The sequence below is a fragment of the Chenopodium album genome, chromosome 13 (genome assembly GCF_948465745.1).
Source record: "Chenopodium album chromosome 13, dcCheAlbu1.1, whole genome shotgun sequence".
Classification (NCBI taxonomy): Eukaryota; Viridiplantae; Streptophyta; class Magnoliopsida; order Caryophyllales; family Amaranthaceae; genus Chenopodium; species Chenopodium album.
Genome location: NC_137846.1, coordinates 11829431 through 11851513, shown reverse-complemented (window position 1 = coordinate 11851513; position 22083 = coordinate 11829431). Strand labels below are relative to the sequence as shown.

The following is a 22083-nucleotide window of genomic DNA, read 5'->3' as shown; positions in this document are numbered from 1 at the left end:
TATGAAAAATTACAAATGATAGTATATATATATATATATATATATATATATATATATATATATATATATATATATATATATAATGTATTTTTCTTTCTATGGGTGTATATAATTATAGATTTCAGTTACTAATCGCTTTCTCAAATCCCTTTATTACAATCACACGTGAATATATGAGGTATGTCAATCTTTTGTATGAGAATCAATGTGTGCCCTTTTGTTTTTATGTTTCTTCTATTTTCCCATACAATCCTCTACTATAAATCTATAATCTTCCCTTAAATGATTATTTTTTCTCTTATTTTATTGAATTTTTACAAGCAATGAGTTTCTACCAAAATTTAGCTTTGACGAGTTTGCTACATTTGATTGTATTTGTGGGTAGTGCTTTCAATCATATTTTAATGTGGAGTTTGCTTATTAGTGTCTTTGCTTGATTTTATTATGAGCACATATTTTCAATAATATATGCTTCCTCCATTAAAAAACAAGTTTATTTTTTTTGTTCTCTGCTTGGTATGATATACAATACAACTTCAATTTCTTATTATTTTAGACAATATATAAAAGTGGTAATTGTACACTCATTACGTGCGTCTTTTAGCTTGTAATAATAATAATAACATATGAAGTATAAAACATTAGAATTTTTTTTTATTAAAAAAAAGCATTACAAGTTTTTTGTTTTTAAAAAAAAAAAAACTTTAAATTAATTGATGATAGGTTTAATGAAAAAAAAACATTAAATATATTAATGAGAGTAAAAATATTAATGAGGGTAAAAAAGTAAATACACATTTTTGTACATGTTTTTGAGGATATAGTTGGTAGAACACCATTCCTAAGAGTTATCTTCTATTTTTTATAAGGTAAGGATATGGGCCCGCAGTTCTTATACATTTATGAAAATGTTATGTTGACTGAACATTTTGGTTGATTTATTTATGATTTTGTCACTTCATAACAAAGTTTGTTTATTAATGTGATAAATTGAGGCTTCCTCATTGTACCTTATGGGTATGTTTGGATTAAAAATTGCAAATTTCTTAAACAAACATTAAATATAGATTTTAGATTCTAATTCTAAACCTATACCTCATGACTACTATGTATCTAATATATACAAACCAAATTACCAAACACCTCTATATTTAAGAGTGTTTAAAATAATCATCACATGACAACGAATATCATAAAACGATATTGTTGTACGGAGTATTCCTTAATCTATGCTATACAAAATGAGCATTTGAAAACCAAGCCAAACTTAATATAGTGGGAAAGTTTGCATATGAACTCTACTAGAGGCACTTTGGGCGGGGATTCCCATACCCTCTCCCCTCCCTCCACTCTCAAAGTGTCTAACCCGCTAACTTGTGAGAGGTTCTCGATATAGCACGACTCTTCTACTTACCAACCAAAAAAAATATGAGCATCTGAGAAAATGTAAAAACTAATACGAAATAAAAACACTAAACAAAACATGTCTTATGGAAAAGTTTAGGCTATTTAGGGGTGGGGATTTACCTACCCTACCCTTAGCTCCAGCTGAATACATTATGAGAGATTGTGAATTGATAAAAGCATTTTCCTTGGGAAATTATTTTTATAAAAAAAAAAAAAAGAAATGAAACCAACATAAATCATAATGAATAATCTAATCATTTTCCCATGGATATTTTGTGATAACAAGTCAAAAACTTCCAAAGAAAAATGAATTATCAAACTCCATCACCTCTTATCCAACACCATCATATTTTACCCTGACCTCAAAATTCCAAAAAACCCACCAAAATCCTTTGCAAAAATGGAGATCTTAACACTCTCACCCTCACCCTCACTTTCTCTCTCCTCTCCTCAAAAACCCACCGTTCTTTCTTCCTCAAAATCTTCCTTATTCCTCAACCAAAGCTCCACCACCGCTTTCTTCCGGGTCAACACAACGGGCCTGGACTTGAGGGTCAGAACCCGACCTGCAACCCGAACCCGAAAGGGGTTTTGTTGCAACTCTTTGTTCGGGCTTGGTGTTCCGGAGCTTGCTGTTATTGCTGGGGTTGCGGCGCTTGTGTTTGGTCCTAAACAGTTGCCGGAAATTGGTCGGAATTTTGGCAAAACTATCAAAAGTTTTCAACAGGTTTGTCTACCCCATTTCAATTTACTATCTTTTTTAGCTATACCTTTCATTACTAAGGTAGTTGATTGAAAATATGTTCTATTGTTTTGATGTGTCTTTGAATGATTCAAGGTAATTGATGAATGAATGATTAATGAATAGGGTATATGATAAAATTATTGTGTGTTAAAAAGTTTGGATTTGGACTGTGTTTTGTGACCCAAAATCGGAATTGACTCTATTTGAAATAAACATGATGAAGTTCTACAAGAATGTCGGGTAAAGGTAGGATAGTGTTGCTTAGGGCTGGCCATGAGCTGAGCGAACCTATGTAATGACTCGTCTTGGTAAAAGTAAGTCGATAATGGTAAAACATGTTCTAACAACTAACACAATATAATTGTGATGTTGTTACTCTGAATCTATGATAGTATATGGCTTGGCCAAGTTAAGTTGAAAATTCCCCTACCATGTAAGTGTGCAATAATCTTCAATCTAGTGGTTGAAAGCTTTTTGGTCCTTCCATTTGGAATTAGTAGTTACTTCATGTTGAAAAGTTATTGATGGTTAAAGTTCTGCATCAGCAAGTGTAATAAATGAAACATGAAGTAAAAAAGAACAGAGGAAGTATATTGATATTTGATAGGGTACTTGGAATTTGTAATGCGGCAATAATATCCTTATAGAGAGTTTGAATTGGGTGTTGAAACATTTATCTTATAAATGTGGTAATGTTACCTAGAGAGAGTATTTGAATTGATTTGGGTGTTGGAGGACTAGGTACTACGTACCAACTCGTGAGTTCTAAAGTTAAAACAATATGGTCATGTTAAAATGTTAATTGATTATGATAGAATCTGAGTGAATATGTAGAGGCATGTATTGTGCTTGTGCTCACCCGTGGCAAATTTGTTCATACCAAAGTTCCTTGCTCTTTTGTGGCTGGCGAACTCAATGGTTCATGATTTTTCCATTGCTTAATGAAAGTCGTAATATGTCGTAAAAATTTTGTGTAACTAAATACTACTGTTCTTTTTAGTGGTAATGTAATTGAGTTTTTGAGTAACTATAATATATTCATAATTAAGATATGTCGTCTTTTGGATAAAAGACATGCTTCTTGGGGTACGTAAGACACCTCTTCATGTATCTCCTTTTCTCTATAAATAGAGATGACCTTTTTTTTTTGTTTTGTGATGGATGACCTAATTGTGTCATTCCTTTTGCTTTCCCTTTTAAGATATTCTCTGATTTCCTTTTCTCTATAAATATAGAATGACTTTCTTTTTTGATGGATGATCAAAATGTGTGATTCTTTTTGTTTTGTTTTCTCTTCTAAGATATTCTCTGAGCATTCTTATTTGAGATGTGAGTGATTTTCAATAACACAAACACTTGTTAGATTAACCAAAACTGATTGATCGTCATTGTATCTCAACAAAATTATTGTGCAACTCCATTGTTCTATTAGGGTCAGTAAATTACAATTAGGAAAGCAACATCGTTTACTTGCCTAAATTAAAGATTTTTGGTTGTACCCCCATGCACTATTGTACTTATTCTAACATTGTGTAACTGGTTTGGTGGGAAAAAGTCTATTGTATTTATTTTTTAAATGAAACTTACACTTTTGCTGAGAAGGTTGGCATAGAGGTAGAGAAACTTGTTTCATTTTTAGTAACAAGGGATTTTGTCATACTGCATTCTTTATAGAGCACGAAGAAGGGAATGAAAAAACTATTTACTCATTAAACAAGGGCCTAGTTTTAGATGTTTAGGCACAGCCATAGGAAAATATTTCGATGATGCCTTTTTTGTCACATTTGCCAAAGTTAAGTCTTTAGCATATAATTTACACCAGTGCACAACCCAGCCCCTCTCTGATTTTATCTTCATATTGTCCTTAATAGTGGTTTTCTTTGATCTCCAAATAACATTCTCCATTCTACTCTTAGTTCTATTTTACACTGTATAGTCCAAATATATGCAGTTGGAATGCCCTTGGCCCTTAGACACCTTCATGTAATCCAGCTATATTATTAGTCCTATATTTTTTCCACATCAATAAAAACCACATAAAGATTTGTTTATCCTTGTACTATCAATTAGCGTCTTAAGAACTATATGGATTAAAGTTTGGGAACAAATCCCTACGTTTTCTCTATTCTCTTTCTCAGACATTATTTTGGATGATATTCGAGTTTATACTGTCGAATAAGGTTCAACAACTTATGAAGAGTCAAGAGTCATGATAGTATGAAGATGAGAGCTATAGGAAAAATCAATTTTTTTCTGGTGCTTAATGCTGTAAAAGCAGAAAAAGGTAACTAAGTAAGAAATTATAAGCTGGGCAAGGAGGCAAAGGAGATAGTTTCTGAGATCGGACACCAAAGAAAGATAAATTTTTTTTAATGGGTTGGGAAGATTAAGGGAGTGAAAAAAATCAAAGAACTTTGATCCAATATAGCTACATCAAAAGGTGAAGTATGAAGATTCTTGGTATAGAGGTTAACTATCAAAGATGGGTGAAAAAATGTGCTTTTATGAGCTGATCAATGGACCAGGGGCAAAAGCATTTCTTGGAAGAGCTCAATGAATACAATTGTTACTGTTATGAGGTTTGAAGTTAAGAAGGTGAGTTAAACAAAATGGGATGTTAGTAGGATGGCTGGGAGGAAATGAGATACTTACAGAAATAAGAAGGTGTTTAGGTGAAGTTGGCATCATTTGCTTGACAAAGTTTTTCAATGCTATTCTAGAGTCAACAGTACTTGGGAGTTTGTCATTTTAATCTCTTTATACCAGAACAAGGGGGTCATTAAAGTTGTTATAGTTATAAATCCTGTAAGGTATATTAAGTTACTTAGCCATATGAGTGAATATATATTTATGTCTATAAGGATATATTCTGGATCCCAACATAATAATTATAAGATTGAAGCCTTTAGAATAGTTTCAGTGTAGTGAGTGGGCAAAGTGCAAACTTCTCATGGGGAATAATTCAAGAAACTAGGAACAAAAATTCAATATAGTGGGAGTTCAAATGTCAAATCATTCAAGGAACTAGTCTAGTGTGTGTCAAGATAGATATGAGCTGTGATTGTGAAATGTGAGAAAATTAGAAGCGCGGGTCGCTCATGAGATTATTCCAAAACCCATGATCTCGATTCTTCTTCTTGCTTAATTTCAGGTTCGAATCTGGGGTTCACGTGAAACTTATACCTAGATGAATCCCTCATACCCAGAATATCGTACGTTGTGTTATAAGGTCTATAATATTCAAGATTGGAAGTAGGCAGTTTGTTGACAAATGAGAAGGGGATTTTGTGACAGAGAGTATGGTCTTAGATTGTGCTATCTGGGTCCTGTGACAACTGTCCCTTATGCTAGTTCTTGGAAACTCAAATCATAGATGGATAAATGTGAAGCATATTATTTATTGGGAGGATTCTTGGTATTCCTTTCTCCACTTTCTACTAGCTATCAATTGCTGGTCATATTCCCAGTTGGAACTAGTGGTAATATTATTTAATTATTATTATTATTTTAATATTCATTTTATGGAGGACACTCATCAATGGGAGCCAAGAGACCTGACTAATTTGTCGGGCATTTGTCATGAACTGGCCATAAGCAGGGGTTTTGTTATATTTGCAAAATAATTTGCAAGGAAGCTTAAGGAAAAAGCAGAAATAAATTTAGGTAGGAAGTGGAATGAAGATGTCAGTAAAGACTAAACAGAGGAGGCTAGGAAGAGAATAGATCATGAGAAAAATTGAAAGTTTATTTGAGTATTACTTAGTTAGCTTTGGGAGAACAGAGTCGAGTCTTTTGAATACTTGACATTTATCTTCAATATACTGTAATTTCAGATCTATAAATTATATTTTCTTTTTCCTTTAAGCTATGCTAGTTCATAACATATTCCTAGATTATGTTTCCTTGTAAACTCTTAAGATAGTTAAGGCTAATTCTTTGGGGTCCCTCTTCCTACCTTATATATTCAAGGCAAAAGAGAAGCAAGTGAGAGCACCTACCCAGGTTGCTAGCTTAGAGAGACTCAATATTGGATTTTAGGTAAGGCATTATCCCATCATGTGTGCATTTTGTGTCTTGCTAGTTAGTAGAGTAAGAATTGTTTACTCTTGCTTTGTCAGGTAGGTGTTAGCAACAATTTGTATGGTAAAAATACATTGGGGGTGCTCTGTTTATTGATTTGGGCTATACAATAAATTAGGGTTAGAATAAAAATGAGCCGTTGTTAGGTTGTAGCAAGCTGCTTTTTTCTTTGGCTGTTATGTGGGTGCTCCGTGGCCTATGCTTTGTTAGTTTAAGAGTCTATGGGAAGATAAGTCAAAAATAAGTAAAAGAAAAGGGCCAATATGTTAAGAGGCTAGTAGGCTACCATCCTCAACTCATAAGTTCGATAAGGGTCAATCTTTGGTGAGGGTTAAACGGAGAGCCTTAGAATTTGTACTTTTCACCAGAAATTGACTGATTGGATTTCATATGAATTTATCGTAGTTGTGAAGTAAACTGTAATACCCCTTATTGGATCTTAGTTTCTGTTTTTTCTGTTGTTGGGACTAAAGTTAAGAAATAGACTCTAGCTGCTAAAAAAGGGTATCCTGAACTTATTAGTTTGAGTTGAAAATAACAGTCTTAGTTGGAAAGGAATGATAGAATCTGTCATAGTGGAAGTTTTCTTTGATTTCATTTTGGGATTGCGTGTTATATACAGATGCTCTTTGGATGCATGTTAATGAATCGTTTTGGGTCATATCTTTGTCTGATTTAATGTAAAATTGGAGCTCAATTTTTCCATCTTCTTTGATTTTAGATTGATTTATTAGTCCTTATGTATAAAATTCTTCATTCTCCCTTCAAAGTAGTTTCTTCTTCTTTTCTAAAAGGAATTTCTCTTTTAATTGGGATAAGTATTGAAGAATTATATTTGAAATAGGCCAGGAGTTTGATACCAATGTTAATACGGAGAGCTGGAGGAAAAAAATTGTTATGCTCTCTAGCTATCACAATAAAATGAATTGAAGATAGTGACATTCAATTGGAGCACTTGACTCTAATCATTTGGCAGACCTAGGAATTACAACTTCAGGCAAGAAAGCACTTCTAATCTGGAGGATTTTATGATTTGATTATTTATTTATACAAGTATTGTGGAATTACATTAGCTAGAAACTAAGGTTGTGCACGTGTAGTCAGAGCTCAGAGGTCCAGGGCATTATCTTCTTTAGGACATTACATACACCAATGACTCACTTGCAAACTCTGGAAATAGTTAAAGATAATCCAGTAGAATTGGTCCATGTTTGTCCCGTTGCCATCCCTATATTGATATTAAAGTACAATCAAAGAGCTGGAGCAAAAAGTATTTTGCTCAGAAGCTAAAAGTAAAATCAATAGAAGGCTTGTGATATTCTAAGCAGAGCATTTTACAGTTTTACTCCAATTACATAACAACCTTAAGAAACGAAGCTTCCTTTCATAAGCGTAAGAAAGCACATGAAATCTAGAGGATTTTTTAAATTTGTGTATTTATTTTAACAATGGTTGAAGATCTATAATATTTAGACATTTAGGGTGCCTTTTGTTCACCTAATATTCAACTTATCTAAGCTTAATGTAACTTTTCCGAATTTATTTAAGTTGTAAGTTGAACTGGGGTAAATCTTTATTGACCCTTATTAGAACTGGTTTATCCCGTGTTTGAACTTACTTTTCCTTATATAAGTGGAAATAAGGTGAACTAAAGAGGACGTTAGGGTTTTGCAAGTCAGTCGAAGTCTCAAAGGTCTAGACTTTATAGAGTGAAAACAATCATGCCTCTATGGTTCTAGGGCATTTATCCTCTTTTGGACATTAAATACATTAATGTGTAGGAGCTAAGTCCCATTTTTTATTGCACATCTTATGTTAGAATTTTATCCTTGAAGGGTGCCCATTAGGATAGCTTGTAATAGGCACATCTTTTATCAATGAACCTTTAAATGAAGATTGATATGTTGATTCTTTCGACTGAGTTACAGAAGTTGACACTGAATAATTTTGTGTGGCCAATGATCAAATATCAAATCATCTGCATCATACAAAGCTGCTTTTCCGAAAGTGATTATATCAGTCTAAAACATCAATATTTCATACTGTCATCAAATAGTCTAGAGAAGGAATGATCCCAATGTTGGTGGTTACCTTTCCAAGATGTACCACCTCTTGTATCATGGCATCTCTTCGTGAGGCAATTTGGATAAGGCCAGTCATTTGGACTTTGATATTTCGATTGTCACATCCAGAATAATACACTTAGATTTACTCTTCAAACTGATACTGTCCAAATCTTCAAACCCTTTGATTTCTCTCTCTCTCTCTCTCTCTCTCTCTCTCTCTCAAGTTTGTGTACCACACTTGTCACGATAGAGAACAAGGACATGATATGCCTGCACAGTGTTAGTTAGATCATTCCCTTGCTATATAAGCATATTATTTTCATATTGAAAGCCTCTTTTTAAATCCCTATAGTGCTATCAGATTTCTTTCAACACTCATTTGCAGTTTATGCAGTTACACTTCAGTAGTTCAGTGTGTATCAATATGATCTATCCGTTTCCGCCTTGTTCGTTTCTTGTTTTGTAATTTTTCTTCAAGTCTAACTAAAGCCACTGGAGATAAATATAGTCTATAAGGGTTCAGGTTTCCTGCCTTTCTTTTATCCACCCTTCTCCGTGTGAGGTGTTTCATATACCATGGTTCCAACAATTGCCTAATTGATAAGATAGATTATTTTTCATATTACATGTTAGCAGTTCCTGAACGCCTCTCTTTTTTTCACTGCAGGCAGCAAAGGAGTTTGAACAGGAACTTAAGAATCCAGAAGACAGCGAATCTTCTGACAACGTGATTGAGGCAAAATCAGCATCTGAAAGTTCAGAAGATAAAGAAAATGTTGTCTCTTCATCTAAAGAGAGTTCGTGAGTTAATTTATGTATTCTTCCACTTCATTTAATCCAAAATTTTCTTCATACATTTTCTTCTTGTTTTGTGATGGTTAGCGAGATGATGTGTATAATCGAATACTTGTGTAAGAGATCCCTTTATCTCAAGAGCAAGTTAGCTAATTAGCAATTAGAGCTATATCCAAATCAAATACAAAGTATATTATAACAAAGTTCCTAGAGAAGACAGTATAAGGTAATCATGGACGGCAAAGCTGTGCTAAACTAGTTCATATATATATGCATGTGTCACAAGTCTGGAAGTTGTGGGTGTGGAAGAATGAGGCCGAAGACAAGCTGTTTCGGTAAATACTTTGTCCATCCAAATCTGTCTCTAGTAACATCGTCCCAATTTTTATATAAGACTGAATAACTTTTTGAACTTGAAACTTTGAAAGGTGATAATTTTCTGGGAGATCCTTGATTTTTTGGATGGGTGGTATTATTGTGGTAATGTATTATATCCAAATATTTTCTATGGGAAAAGTGAGCCGGAAATATTATTATATTGTATATAGTCTCTTTTTGGTTTTTGGTACTCTAAAGTAGTGATATAAAAAAAGAAAAATTTGAAGGGAGGTACCACATACTTTTCTCCATTTTTATAAATTATTAAAATTAGTTAAAAATATGTGAGGGCCGTAATTTGCGTGTTTAGAAATACAAATAGAATTGAGAAAGTAGAGAACGTATAAGATATGATGTTGACAATCAATGAAATAGGGAAAAAAAAGTTTGAAAAGTAATATGCAACTAATTGGTACCACAAATTAAAATGATGCTTCTTAATTAAATGAGAAAAAGAAACTTAGAAAGAGGCTACTTTCCTCCGTTTTTTCTTCAACCTTTGTCTTTACAATTCCGTTTTTAGGTGAGTTTCGTGCCTACAAACTTTACAAGTAGTTATAATTGCTTTACTATGATTCAATAAAAACGCTTCATGGTTTTGCACGAGTTTGTTCTTTACACAATTATTATATGTAATCCGTATCATTGTTATGTAAACTTAGTAACTTTGTACATAACTAATACTTGATACATTAAACATGGGATGAGGATTTGATAGATGTAGCTAGCATAAACCGATCATATGTATATATATTGTTATTGTCACTAAAGTTTGGTCATTTGGAGATTGTTTATATATTGTTCAAACACTATTTTTTCATTATCTATAAGGATTTTTATGTAAGAAAATATTTACTTCGTAGTGTTTACTAAGGTTAATATACACGTTCTTTCTATTTTGGAACTTAACACCACAAAATTTAAATTCTTATAAATCTAGAGATCATTTGCAGTAGATCTTTTGTTTCTCTATTCCTCCGGTCTTTCTCCTTTCGTTGTCATATTAAGTGGCGAGACATCATTAGGCCATAGCGCCATGACCCTCCACAAGCCCAAGAGCTCTCATCTATACTATCGACGTTTTTGACCGAAGACCAAGAGCTAACTATCGAGACTTTGGGTTCAATAACAAAATTGTCATTTTGCTAACTTTCAACCACAAACCCTCAAACTACTCGATTTTTTTGTACTCTTCGTTTTCCTTACGAAAAAAGAAGGATAAGTTTGCAGAATTTCCATAACTTCTAAGTTCTAACACCGTTTACTTTGACATGTGCGTGATATATCTCGTACATTAGTATAGGTTCATCCTAATTAACCGAAGAAAAAAAAAGTTGATATTCTTGATGATTTAACATTTTTTGACTTTTCTATTTTCCACCTTCTCAGTCCTCTTTCTTTAATCGTCTAACCTCCATTAACAATTAAGTCTAGCTACGACCTTGTTCATGTTCCTCTTGTCATTCTCGCTCTCTACTTTGATTACTCTCTTTCCACTCTCACTCAATAATTCAACTTCATGCTCTGCTTTCTCTCTATACTGGCCAAATTAACCATACCATGGCCAAATTCAAACAAGGGCAATTTTTAGTCCTTTCATTGTTTGATTAATTTGTTGGTAAAAAGTTTTTACATCTAGGTTTAATTTTCTAAGTTGGTCTATAAACGTTCCTTATTAATTTTTTTCACTGCCACTGGGGGTCTGTTTCGATTTACTGAACTGATTGGAGCTGAAGTGAACTTAACTAAACTGAGTTGAAATGAAATGAATTATTTATAAGCGAAGGAAATAGGAATTGAAATAATTGAAGCTGAGCTGAACTGAAATTAAGCTGAACAGAACAGGCTCTGAAACGATGCTATCTATCTACTTTATAAATATGATTACCCCGTCCTATAGCAGTTTCTTTTCCTTGTAGACAAGATATTCCCACACTCATCTAAATCGATAATGGGACTGTGTCTATGTGTAACACTATTGTGAGAAATACCCCCCTCCCTTTCCAAATGCAATCTTGTACTTCCTCAACTTAACTTCACTTAATAGCTCAAACAAATCCCAATAATTAAACTTAACATAAGGTGTAAGCAATTAAGCATTAGCTAACTACAAAAAAATATGGTAGCAAAGGAAGAATGATTGGGAAGTGTGTCACACCTTCCAAGAGGCAGTTTGTTTGTACCCCTAAAAATTCCTTCAACCACCCACACACACACACAAACACTCAATTCAATTTAAAAAATTAATCCTTTTTTAGTATTATTCCTTTTTGGTCTCTCTCATACTTTACACTACTTGTACTACTAATTATATTACTAATCACCAAAAATACCACTCACTAGAACAAGTCAGACCATTTTTTTTTAAATAAACTACAAAATTATTTAACAAAAAATAAATAAAAATAATCCAGAAAACACTCCCACAATTCTCCCCCTTTTTCTCTCTACTTTTTCTCCTTCTTCACACTATATTTTACATTATATCTATCATTCATCAATTACATCATTTGGGCATTTATTTTTTCTCTTCATAAACCATAAACCCACCAAAAATCTTGTATAAAATCATCAAAAAAATTCAAAATTTCCAACATTTAAACCCCACCAAAAACCCCCTGTTTTTGCCACTCAACAAATTACTTAAAATTAATCAAATTTTCATCAAAATTACAAATACCCAGAAATTTAATTTTTCTGGGTTGATAATTAAAAGCTCTAAAAATGGCGAATAATCAGCCACATCATCATCATCATGAAGGGTTAGGAGATGAATTCTTTGAGCAAATATTATCAGTTCCGGGTTATAATACGGGTGGTGGAAGTGATGGTGGCGGGTTTGTAGGTGGCGGGTCGGGTGGAGGTGATGGGTCGTCAATTTTGTTGGGTTTGGGCCCAGGAGACGGGTCGGGTCATGGAGATGTGAATGTTGGGCTTGGTATTGGTGGGTTTAGAGGTGGAATGGGCTTGGGCTTGCCTTTGGGCCTGAATTTGGATCATGGTAGTTCTTCCACTCATGGTGGCGGTGATGGTGGTAATGCTTCTTCATCTTCTAGAATTAACGTAAGTCGTTCTTTCTTTCCTTCTCTGTTTTCTAGTGTGAATTTGGTTCATGTTTTTGTTTTTATTTTTAATTTTTTATTTGTCTTTTTCCGTGGAAAATTATTCAATACGAAGTATATGTTGTACTTGTACACTTGTACTAGGTATAAAATGTTCCAAGTTCTTAAATAAAATTAATAAAAAAATATGTGTACGGTTTATGGGCTATTTCTTTCGTGAGGAGGGTCTTTCAATGTAATTTTGTACTCGTATTTGTTTTTGTATAACCAAAATTCTTGTTTGCAAAATATTAGCTACTTCATACGAGTATTAAGTTTATTAGTAGAAGTTTAAAGAAGTTTAGATAAAATTAACTTCAAAAACACATGTTTTGCTACTAAGAAAATAGTTTAGATAATTATAATTCGCTAAATTTATTTTGTACTTTAAGTTAAGATAATATTATTTTGTATGGATTACAAAATAAGTTTGAACAAAATAGAGCCCTACTTGTATATATACAAAGTTGTATTTTAGGATCTCTAGAAAAAATTTATCCTATATTGTATCGATGGTAGATTAGTAGTAATGGTTTAAGTCCAGTTTTAACATTATACTCTTTTTAAGGTCGTAAAGGATATGTACTGTTCAATTATCATAACTACGGTCCATGTAAGTGTAATATACTTTATTGTTATTGGTTTAGATAATATGACTCTTAAAGTTTATGGTGGAGGGTTTATATGAATCTCCTTAATTAAGTTTTGGAGTTAACAATGTTCGGGAAACAATTGCCATGCTGAAGTCTAGAGTATCCACGTATGCATTCATGAATACTTTGCTCTTTGAAGAGAGATTGTTATACACATGAAGAGTAAGGGTCTATTCACTTCAGCTTAATTTCAGCTCATCTCCAATAAGTTCAGTTTAGTTCTTAATTTCCTTCTGTCATAAACAATTCAGTTCAGGTCAGCTCAGTTTAGTAAAACAGATAGACCCTAAAAACTAACTTGGGGTTAGTTAGGTGCTTCGGTTCACCCCGGTGTATATAAAAATTTCAAGTTATTTTTTGTTTAACAAAATGTATTCTACAAATTGTTTAGCTTTTTTTACCTCAAAGTTTAAAGAGCATATTGACATAATAATTAAAGATTTGATATCCATATACATTAAAAATAATTATTTCTCTTAGCCTTATTCAATGACGCATATATACTTATGTACCCTTTATCTGCAAGAATTAAATTAATCCTAACTATTGATTTATTTATTGCATGTGTAATTCAGGATCTGATAAAAGGTGGGTAAATTTTGTCAGCTTGCGTTGGGAATTATTCTGTCCTTGAGAATCATTTCCTAAAACTATAGAGTAACCAAGTTGGACAATTTTTCAATATAATAATGTATGATCTTTGAATTTGATTTGTTTAATTGACAAGTTATTGAACTGAAGTCTGAAGGGATGGCTATTATTAGGGGTGGTCTTAAAGGGCGGGGTCCAACTTTGTTTCCTAACACCTAAATCATACAGAACATAGTTAGTTTTGCACAAAGAAATTATCTACCCTCAGTTAATGATTCCACTGTCATCACTCGATTTTAATTTGGGTGTTCAAGCCTCAAGTATATTTGGTTCAAACTATGTTATACCCCTCGTTATGTACATACGAATGAGGAATTGAGGAAGGGGGTCAAAGGTTCGCAACTTTATATACTGTACTTCACAAAAGTGATAAGAGATACGAACGGTTCATGGTAACAAAAGTTTAAAAAGTGGTTAATTTTTATATTATTGGAGATAAGGAAATATTAGTCTCAACTTGGTCACTAGTTGTACTTGATGAGGATTAATTAGTCAAGGAGGTAATAAACCTTTGTCATTGGTTGAGTAGTTAGTGGTCATTGACAATTACATTCTTTTCCCAGGGTATCTTTTGTGTGCTACTTTTTGTCATATACAGTACAGTAATGTCTACTTACAGTAGACAATCAGGAATACATCAATTTTTCATCAACATTCACTCTTCAATTATGATCTAAACAGTACTCTTTCTATGTCCTTTTTCTTGAATTATTTTTTGTAATTATCCCTTTATCTTTAGGTATTTCACAACGTACTCCTAGAATTTCAAATATTCACAACGTACCCTTCAAAACTAATGTCTTACTTATATAGTATCAATAGATAAAATAGATTCTCTTTTTATTTTTAAGTCATGTTTTGTTTTAGAGAATTTAATTTTAAGTGTGTCAAGCATAAAACAGTTGGTAGAGGCCAATGGAAGAGTTAAGTCTAAGGATATTTTACCAGTTAAACTATAATTCAAAGGTATCTTGTAAAAAATTTATGTCGTGTTTATTTTTAGAGAATTTAATTTTAAGTGTGTCAAGCATAAAGCGGATGGTAGAGGCACTAGAGGCCAATGGAAGTGTTGAGGCTAAGGATATTTTACCAGTTAAACTATAATTCAAACGTATCTTGTAAAAACTGAAATCGCAACGATACTATATGTATTCTTTTCTTCTTTATCTTTTTACTCCACAAAGTGAATAAAAAGTAATAGGTGATGCTTTTTTGGGTCAGTTTTCCTTTTTGCTGATAGAAGTGGTCAATGTTTAACTCATCTTTTTCTCCCTAGTAAATCAATAAGGCTTTGTTTGTTTTAGCGGAAAAAAATATTTTGGTAATATGATTCTCCATGGAAAATAATTATTAAGGGAAATCACAATTGTCAAAATAGTTTTCCTTTGTACCTTATTAGGAAAATGAAAATAGGAGTGGAAGAGAGAAGATGAATGAGAGGAGAGGTAAGGGATGTGAGGAGTAGGGAGGAAAACGTGGCATACCTTCTTTTCAAAGGAAAACATTTTGCACTCTTAGGAGAACTATTTTCCACCTTTAGAAAAATTATTTTCTAGTTTTTACATCAAAACAAACGGAGCCTAAGTAAAGGAGGCTTTATTTGATGATTGAAGGAGATTTTAAGATGTTGAAATTAATTATTATTACTTCGTATTATTGTTTTGACGGGATGTTTGATTTGCTTGTTATAGGAGAGTGACTCAATGCATTTATCGAACTTGTTTCCAGCATTTGGTCAGCTGCAACATCAGTCACTTCGTCCTGCACCTCCATCTATTCAAGTTCATCAGGTAACGTTTTCCAGCATCCTTATGTCTTCATTTTCTTATTCTTTCTATTGCTCAACTATGTTTTGTTTGTAGGTATACCGAGGGTTGAATGAAAATTACACATTATGAAGTTTCATTTAGAATTAATAACTAACACCAAATTAAAAGAAACAAACTAGATACTTCTTCATTTTATGTCTAGAAAATGTATGGAAGTTATAGAGATTGGTTAAATGTCAGTTATCACCTTGTTAGTTGTTACTTTTCCATTTATAACAAGTCCTATAGCTTTACTCCAACACGTATGTTTTTCTTAAGCTATATGATTTTGTAAATTTTGGTCGCTTTTCATTATTTTGTTGACATTATAGCCTTACTATATCTATTAGTATCTCCTAACACCCTTTACTTTTTCTTTATGCCAAAATTTTGTATAAAATCGTCTCATAATGTTATTAAAATGTAGTGAAAGCCACAAGGGTATCTTTGTTTAATTCTAGAGGCGACTTATTAATTTTGTTAGAGAGTAACATACTTTTACCATTCCACGCTAAGTCGATTTCATCTAAGACTTGATTTCCACTTATGGGCTGCATATTAATTTATGGATAGGGCATTTCATCCAATTGGTAAACAAACTATGATTGAGTGTTCACTAAATCTTGATAGATGGCCAAGTAGGCCACTAGTATAAAACCTGAGATGATTAAGACATCAAATCATCAAACACTCAAATGTATTAGCATAATAATGAAGAATATAGTTGAGATATGTGAGACTGTGTTGCAACTTGCACGTGTGAAGTGAGAGAGTTGGATTGGTCTATGTTTGCACCACTACATAGGTGTTGGGCCTTCACACGTGCAGAACACTTCCTTACAAATTGTGGGGACCCAATTGTCCTTTCCAAAGTTTTTCAGGGTTAATGATGTCACCTAAGAAGGGGGTAAAACTTAAAAGCATCCTAGTCATCCCACTGTCCCTCCTTTGACGCGCTGGCCAAACATCAAAAGGAGCGCGTGGGTCCCACGCGTGATAAAATTTATCTTATTTTATTTGATTTTTATAATTTATGTTTAGTAGTATCCTAAGAGTTGACATTGAAAGCTTTGGGGTTAGTAAAAAAACTGGGAATATCTGAAGAATATCAAATTCACAGCCATGGCTTTTTCAACAGAAAGTTCATGCTTTTTCCTGGATATCAATCACAGTATTAAATAACAAGTTGCTAAGAAAAAGAAATTTGAATTGGGAGGATCCCTTTATTCCTTTTGAGAACACATTTATTGTTGTTTCATGTATCTATATACTTATTCTTTTGACATATTTTTACTGTTTATGTGAAATTTCAAGATGCTTAATTAAGCAGAACCAAAACTTTATATCCATGATTAGCGGCATAAGTTAATCGAATGGGTGTGTACATGAAGTCATGAAATTAAATATCAAAGAAGCATATTCTTAAATCTTAATTTGGCCCAATAGTAAGGTTTCTCTTTTCTTGTCAATGATCTAGAAAGACTGGATTGTGAAATCTATTTGAAAACAACACTTGTGTCTTGGGTGAAAAAATTCTTCAGTTTTGACTTGTGTGCTTTTTCGTAGACAAAATATTTAGTCTGGTTGTACCCAAAATCATCAGTAATAATACCAGAAAGTACTTTAAAATGCATGAGCAGACTAAAATCTACTCAGATATGTATAGGAGTTCTTTATTTCTTTTACTGTCCATTCTTTCATTAGAAATAAGTTCGCTTAGGTAAAGTGGCCTGTTGAGACCTATTCTTATGTGTTGTGTTTAGGTGAATTGTTAAACGGTGGAGAACATTTCCAACTAACTTGCTTACCGAATTGCTTATATTTGTAATTTGTGTTTTGAGATGGAGCTTTACTTAGAGTTGTAAGTAGTTTAACTTTTTTCTTTCTTTGTCTAAGTCTGTTTCATATATTTTATCAATACCTAAACTAATTTTATCCACTTAAACATCACATCAAGTTAAGTGCCATTCTATTATATATATACAATAATACAAGTAAAGCTGTTAGAAATACAATTTTTTTAGATTAGAAATTTGCTACCTTTTTTTTCATTTTGCTAGTTAGGAATGAAGAAAAATCCATACTTTGACCTCTAGGATTTGAATATATGGAATTCTTTATAAAGCTTGAAAGTATTAGAAAAATATTTATTATGAATTTAGGCAATATTTGAAAGCTAACATCTTCGTTGGTCCTGTATTTGGCTAACATAATTTTGTATGCTTCATGATAAGTTTTTTCTTTGGAATTGCATTTTACTTCGTGTTCATATATATTTGGAATATTTGGAACAAATAATGAAAGTGTTTGAAACAACCCCATATATTTCTATAATTACTTGGTAAGCTTTGAGAAGCTAGCTATTTTTGTCAATCCTTCCGTAGATAATTTCTGCATACAGAATATTAACTGTAAAACTTGTAGGTGAAATAATTTTTTTTTTTTCCCTTCTTAAAAAACATTACTTATATATGCCTCTTGCAAGATGATAAAACTCATTTTGGTTACTGTATGGGTATGCAGACTTTCCAGGGTCATACAGCACCAGGACCAGCTCCACCAATGTCACATCCACCTGCAATCAGGCCTAGAGTGCGAGCAAGGCGTGGTCAGGCCACTGATCCCCACAGTATTGCTGAACGGGTAAGCCTCATTTCTCTAATCTAGGCTTGCATTTCCTATTATGAGATCACTAAAACCTTTTAGCTCAGCTAGCCTCTACTCAAAACATTTACTGATTTTTGCTTCATAACTGACATTAACTGATCATAACTGATTACAAGTTTACAACTGCTGAACTAATAGTATTTATGTCCTTTACATGTGTAGTTACGTAGGGAAAGAATAGCCGAAAGAATGAAGGCTTTGCAAGAACTGGTTCCTAGCTGCAACAAGGTCAGGACCTTTTATTTGGCCTCAACTAATTTGGCTTGTCAGTTTTTGTTATCTCTGCTTTTTTATCAATAAAGAACTGTTAAATGATGCTATTATTGCTCTAATATAATATTATTGCTTGCACAGACAGACAGGGCGGCTATGCTTGATGAAATCGTTGATTACGTGAAATTTCTGAGGCTACAAGTCAAGGTATCCTCTTTGGGATTCATCATGGTTCCACCACATTTGAGGGATATTTTAATCTATTCAAAAGTTGTGTCCCTATTAATGGAAACTTCATCTAGCTTTATATTATACTCTTCTACTGTTCAAAATCCAGATGCCAGCATTTTATTTGAACAATGGCAATTAGCAAAGATCTTTTATTTTTATGTTTATCATATGCTCTGTTACTCGGAATTGGATACCCATGTTGAATACAAGTACTTGTCCAAGTGTCATACTAAGCTACTTGTGAAATCTATAAACCCTTTTAGTTTAAAATTCAAGCGACCATATCCATGTTGGAGTGTAGGAGCTGACACGAGTACTTCGGATGAAATGAAGATTCTGAGACCAACATAGATCATATGCTTTCCTTTTGTTGTTTTAATTTTCTTTCAGGGTGGGGAGTCTGTCTTGCAAATATGTAGTTATCTAAATTTTTTCAGTGTAATTGAAATCAATCAGGTGTTAAGCATGAGCAGATTGGGTGGAGCAGGTGCTGTGGCACAACTTGTAGCTGATGTACCCCCATCATCCGCTGAGGTAACATAATATTGTCGCGCACACTTGTGTTTGTTTCGATTTTATCTGCATTCCAATAAACTGAAACAAAGTCTATCATGATCATATATAGGGGGAAGGCGTTGATGGGGCACAGGCAGCATGGGAGAAGTGGTCAAGTGATGGCACAGAGCAGCAAGTAGCTAAACTGATGGAACAAGACATAGGAGCTGCTATGCAATTCCTTCAGTCTAAGGCACTCTGCATCATGCCTGTATCACTGGCATCTGCTATTTTTCGGTCACAACCACCTCCTGATCCTCCAGCAATCATCAAGCCCGAGGCAAACCCGCCTCCATGATTAACACCCCTTAAGGATAAGGATATCAAGGGCATTGCTAAATGAAGATGAGGTACATTTTAGATGAAGTCATTTTCCCAGTTTTTGTCAAAGAAGAGGATGATTGGCAATGTTTAGGAGGAGAAAAAGCAAATGGTGGGCACTAACATGTTTTTCCTATGCTATGTTATGGTGGTCAAGTCTATAAAGTATAAAGTTTGTCAAATATAAATTTGAAAAAATTATTAATCTTCTAGTAATCAAAGGTGGGGGAAGTTAGTGGGGTATGACCCAGACATTTGTGACCAATGCTCTTTTGTTTTTCCTGTATAGTGGACAAAAATGTGGGACCCAAGCTTTTGGAAAATGTTTGTAGCATAATTTATAGTATGATGTTTAAGTAGAATTGAAATGTATTGGACGTTGAAATAAATTGATTAATGGTTAGTTGTTTGAGAAAGCAATGTTGGAAGCTTCTTTTTGTAGGATATTTATTTAATTTTAATTTACAAGATTAAAAAATAAAAGAGCAACTGGTTCTGCTGTTTTCTTTTGGAAAGTGAGGAGCTTTTGGATCGATTTGGTGCTATATTTTATTTTTTCTTCTCATATCCTTGAATCCTGATTGATTTTGAGAGAAAAAGAAAGCTATTCAATGATTGTTAATATGTGCACTATAATAAATTCTTCACAATGAATTCCGTGAAGATTATGACGAGTCACTACTGGATTTGCAAGATTTTTGGGATGATGACTAGTTTAGTTGGTACTTCATAAATTATTAGGTGATCTTCTAGACTTGAAGATAGGATTTTATATGTATCAGTGTATCACCATTCCTATGCCACTGGGGAGTAATTTGTAGTTTAAAGTTGGTACTCTTTCATGAGATTGATGCATGTGTATGTTAGCGCTTTGAACTTGAGGCAGAATCAAGTTTCGATTTTCCTTTGGCCTTGGACGCCTGATTCATTGGCTGGAGAACATGAATGCAGAGTGCCTATCATGCATGAGCTTAATTGGCTATCATAGCAACCTTCTTGGCTTTTGAAGATTTTCCTTGCGTGCTTCTAATTAGAGGCTCTAAGCTAGGAGTACCCGATGTATTGTCCACCTCAAGGATTCCTGGTGCTTTAGCTAGCTTACTTCTTCATGACTTGCTCCTAACCTTCAATTTTCTCAAACTCCTTTTATGTATGTGATCGACTTGTGTTGGCTAGGGGAGCTTGTCCATTTCACTAACCGTCCTTCAACACTTCATACATGTTCTGTTTGAACATTCGTCATAATAGTTCAAAGATGTCCTAGCATCACTAAGTGACATTAGTCTCATCAGATACAAATACATGATTGTGAATTTGAGATGAAGGCTTAGGTTAGCTATGTCCATGAGCTAGTCTTTCCCTCTTTGGGAGATAATCAAGGGATTCTTCATGTAGTCATTAATCAAAAAGGTTGAGACGAGTATATTTTTTAGCTTGCCATCAGTTGAATAGATCATCTTCCATAGTTACGCATCTTTGAAGACAAACTGCAAAACTATGAAGCTTAATAGTTATGGTCGAATTCACAATCGTGTGCCAAACTCACACTCGCCGCAGTCTTAAGAGTTAGTCTTTAGTTTTGAGGGATAAAAATTAGTAAGAGAATGAGCAAATCAGCAAATTAACAGTGATGATAATAATATATTTCGTTACATCAGACCTAATGACAAAGGTGTTTATAGGAGTTAAGAGTGTTCCAAAAGTTACAAAAAATGTTCATTCTCATTAATCATCAAAGGAGTTGAAAAAATGAGTTGTGAATATGCATCCTCCTTTACTGGTGTGATGAATAATGATGAGTCTTAGTTGCAGTTTAGGATGTATGGACTTTATTAACAGCTCATTCACTAAAATAATAAATTTAACAATTTAGAACATCAAAAAATAACATCCATTACTAGCTTGGCATAAATTAAGATTGGGAATTAAAATAACTTCTTTTAAACCGACTTGCAAAAAGTTTAGTTTAGACTTGGACTCCAATATTGAAGTCAAAGTAATTTTGATATTATAGTGGTGCGCCATTATCTCGATCACTCCATCCGTTCCACTAAAATTATCTCATATTTTAAAATAGGTGTCCTACTCACTTTGTTTCACTCTTTTAATGAAATATTTCCCTTGTTTACAGCCATGTGCAAAAAAAAAAAAAAATTCTCTTAAATGGTGAACAAAAAGTTATCGCTAACATTACGTTCCCTCTAAAGTTTCTCAATTAGGAGGTTTTCCTAACCATTTTTTTTTTAGGCTTTCCTTCTCTCTTCACTTTTTTCTCTCCATCTCTACCATATCTTATTCTCTTTTTCTCTAAATTGGCCTCAATTATAAACCTATGTAGGGGCTTTCACTAGTGTTCTTACCAATAGTAAGCCCCAAAAAGCTTGTAATTACTTTCAATAAATATATCTCATC

The 22083-nt window shown here is 33.3% G+C and overlaps 2 protein-coding genes across 2 annotated transcripts; both read left to right on the top strand.

Annotated features, from left to right (window-relative positions):
• The first annotated feature begins 1685 nt into the window (after positions 1-1685).
• Positions 1686-9636, top strand: LOC145576310 (uncharacterized). The gene is made up of 2 exons (XM_081634084.1): positions 1686-2134; positions 8966-9636. Exons 1-2 carry the CDS (start codon positions 1808-1810, stop codon positions 9101-9103), a joined length of 465 nt encoding a protein of 154 aa, XP_081490210.1. The 5' UTR covers positions 1686-1807; the 3' UTR covers positions 9104-9636.
• A 2165-nt stretch (positions 9637-11801) lies between these two features.
• Positions 11802-20126, top strand: LOC145574595 (transcription factor bHLH7-like). The gene is made up of 7 exons (XM_081632425.1): positions 11802-12534; positions 15568-15666; positions 18208-18327; positions 18514-18579; positions 18706-18771; positions 19252-19329; positions 19421-20126. The coding sequence occupies exons 1-7, from the start codon at positions 12196-12198 to the stop codon at positions 19646-19648; spliced, it is 996 nt and encodes a 331-aa protein (XP_081488551.1). The 5' UTR covers positions 11802-12195; the 3' UTR covers positions 19649-20126.
• Positions 20127-22083: the final 1957 nt, after the last annotated feature.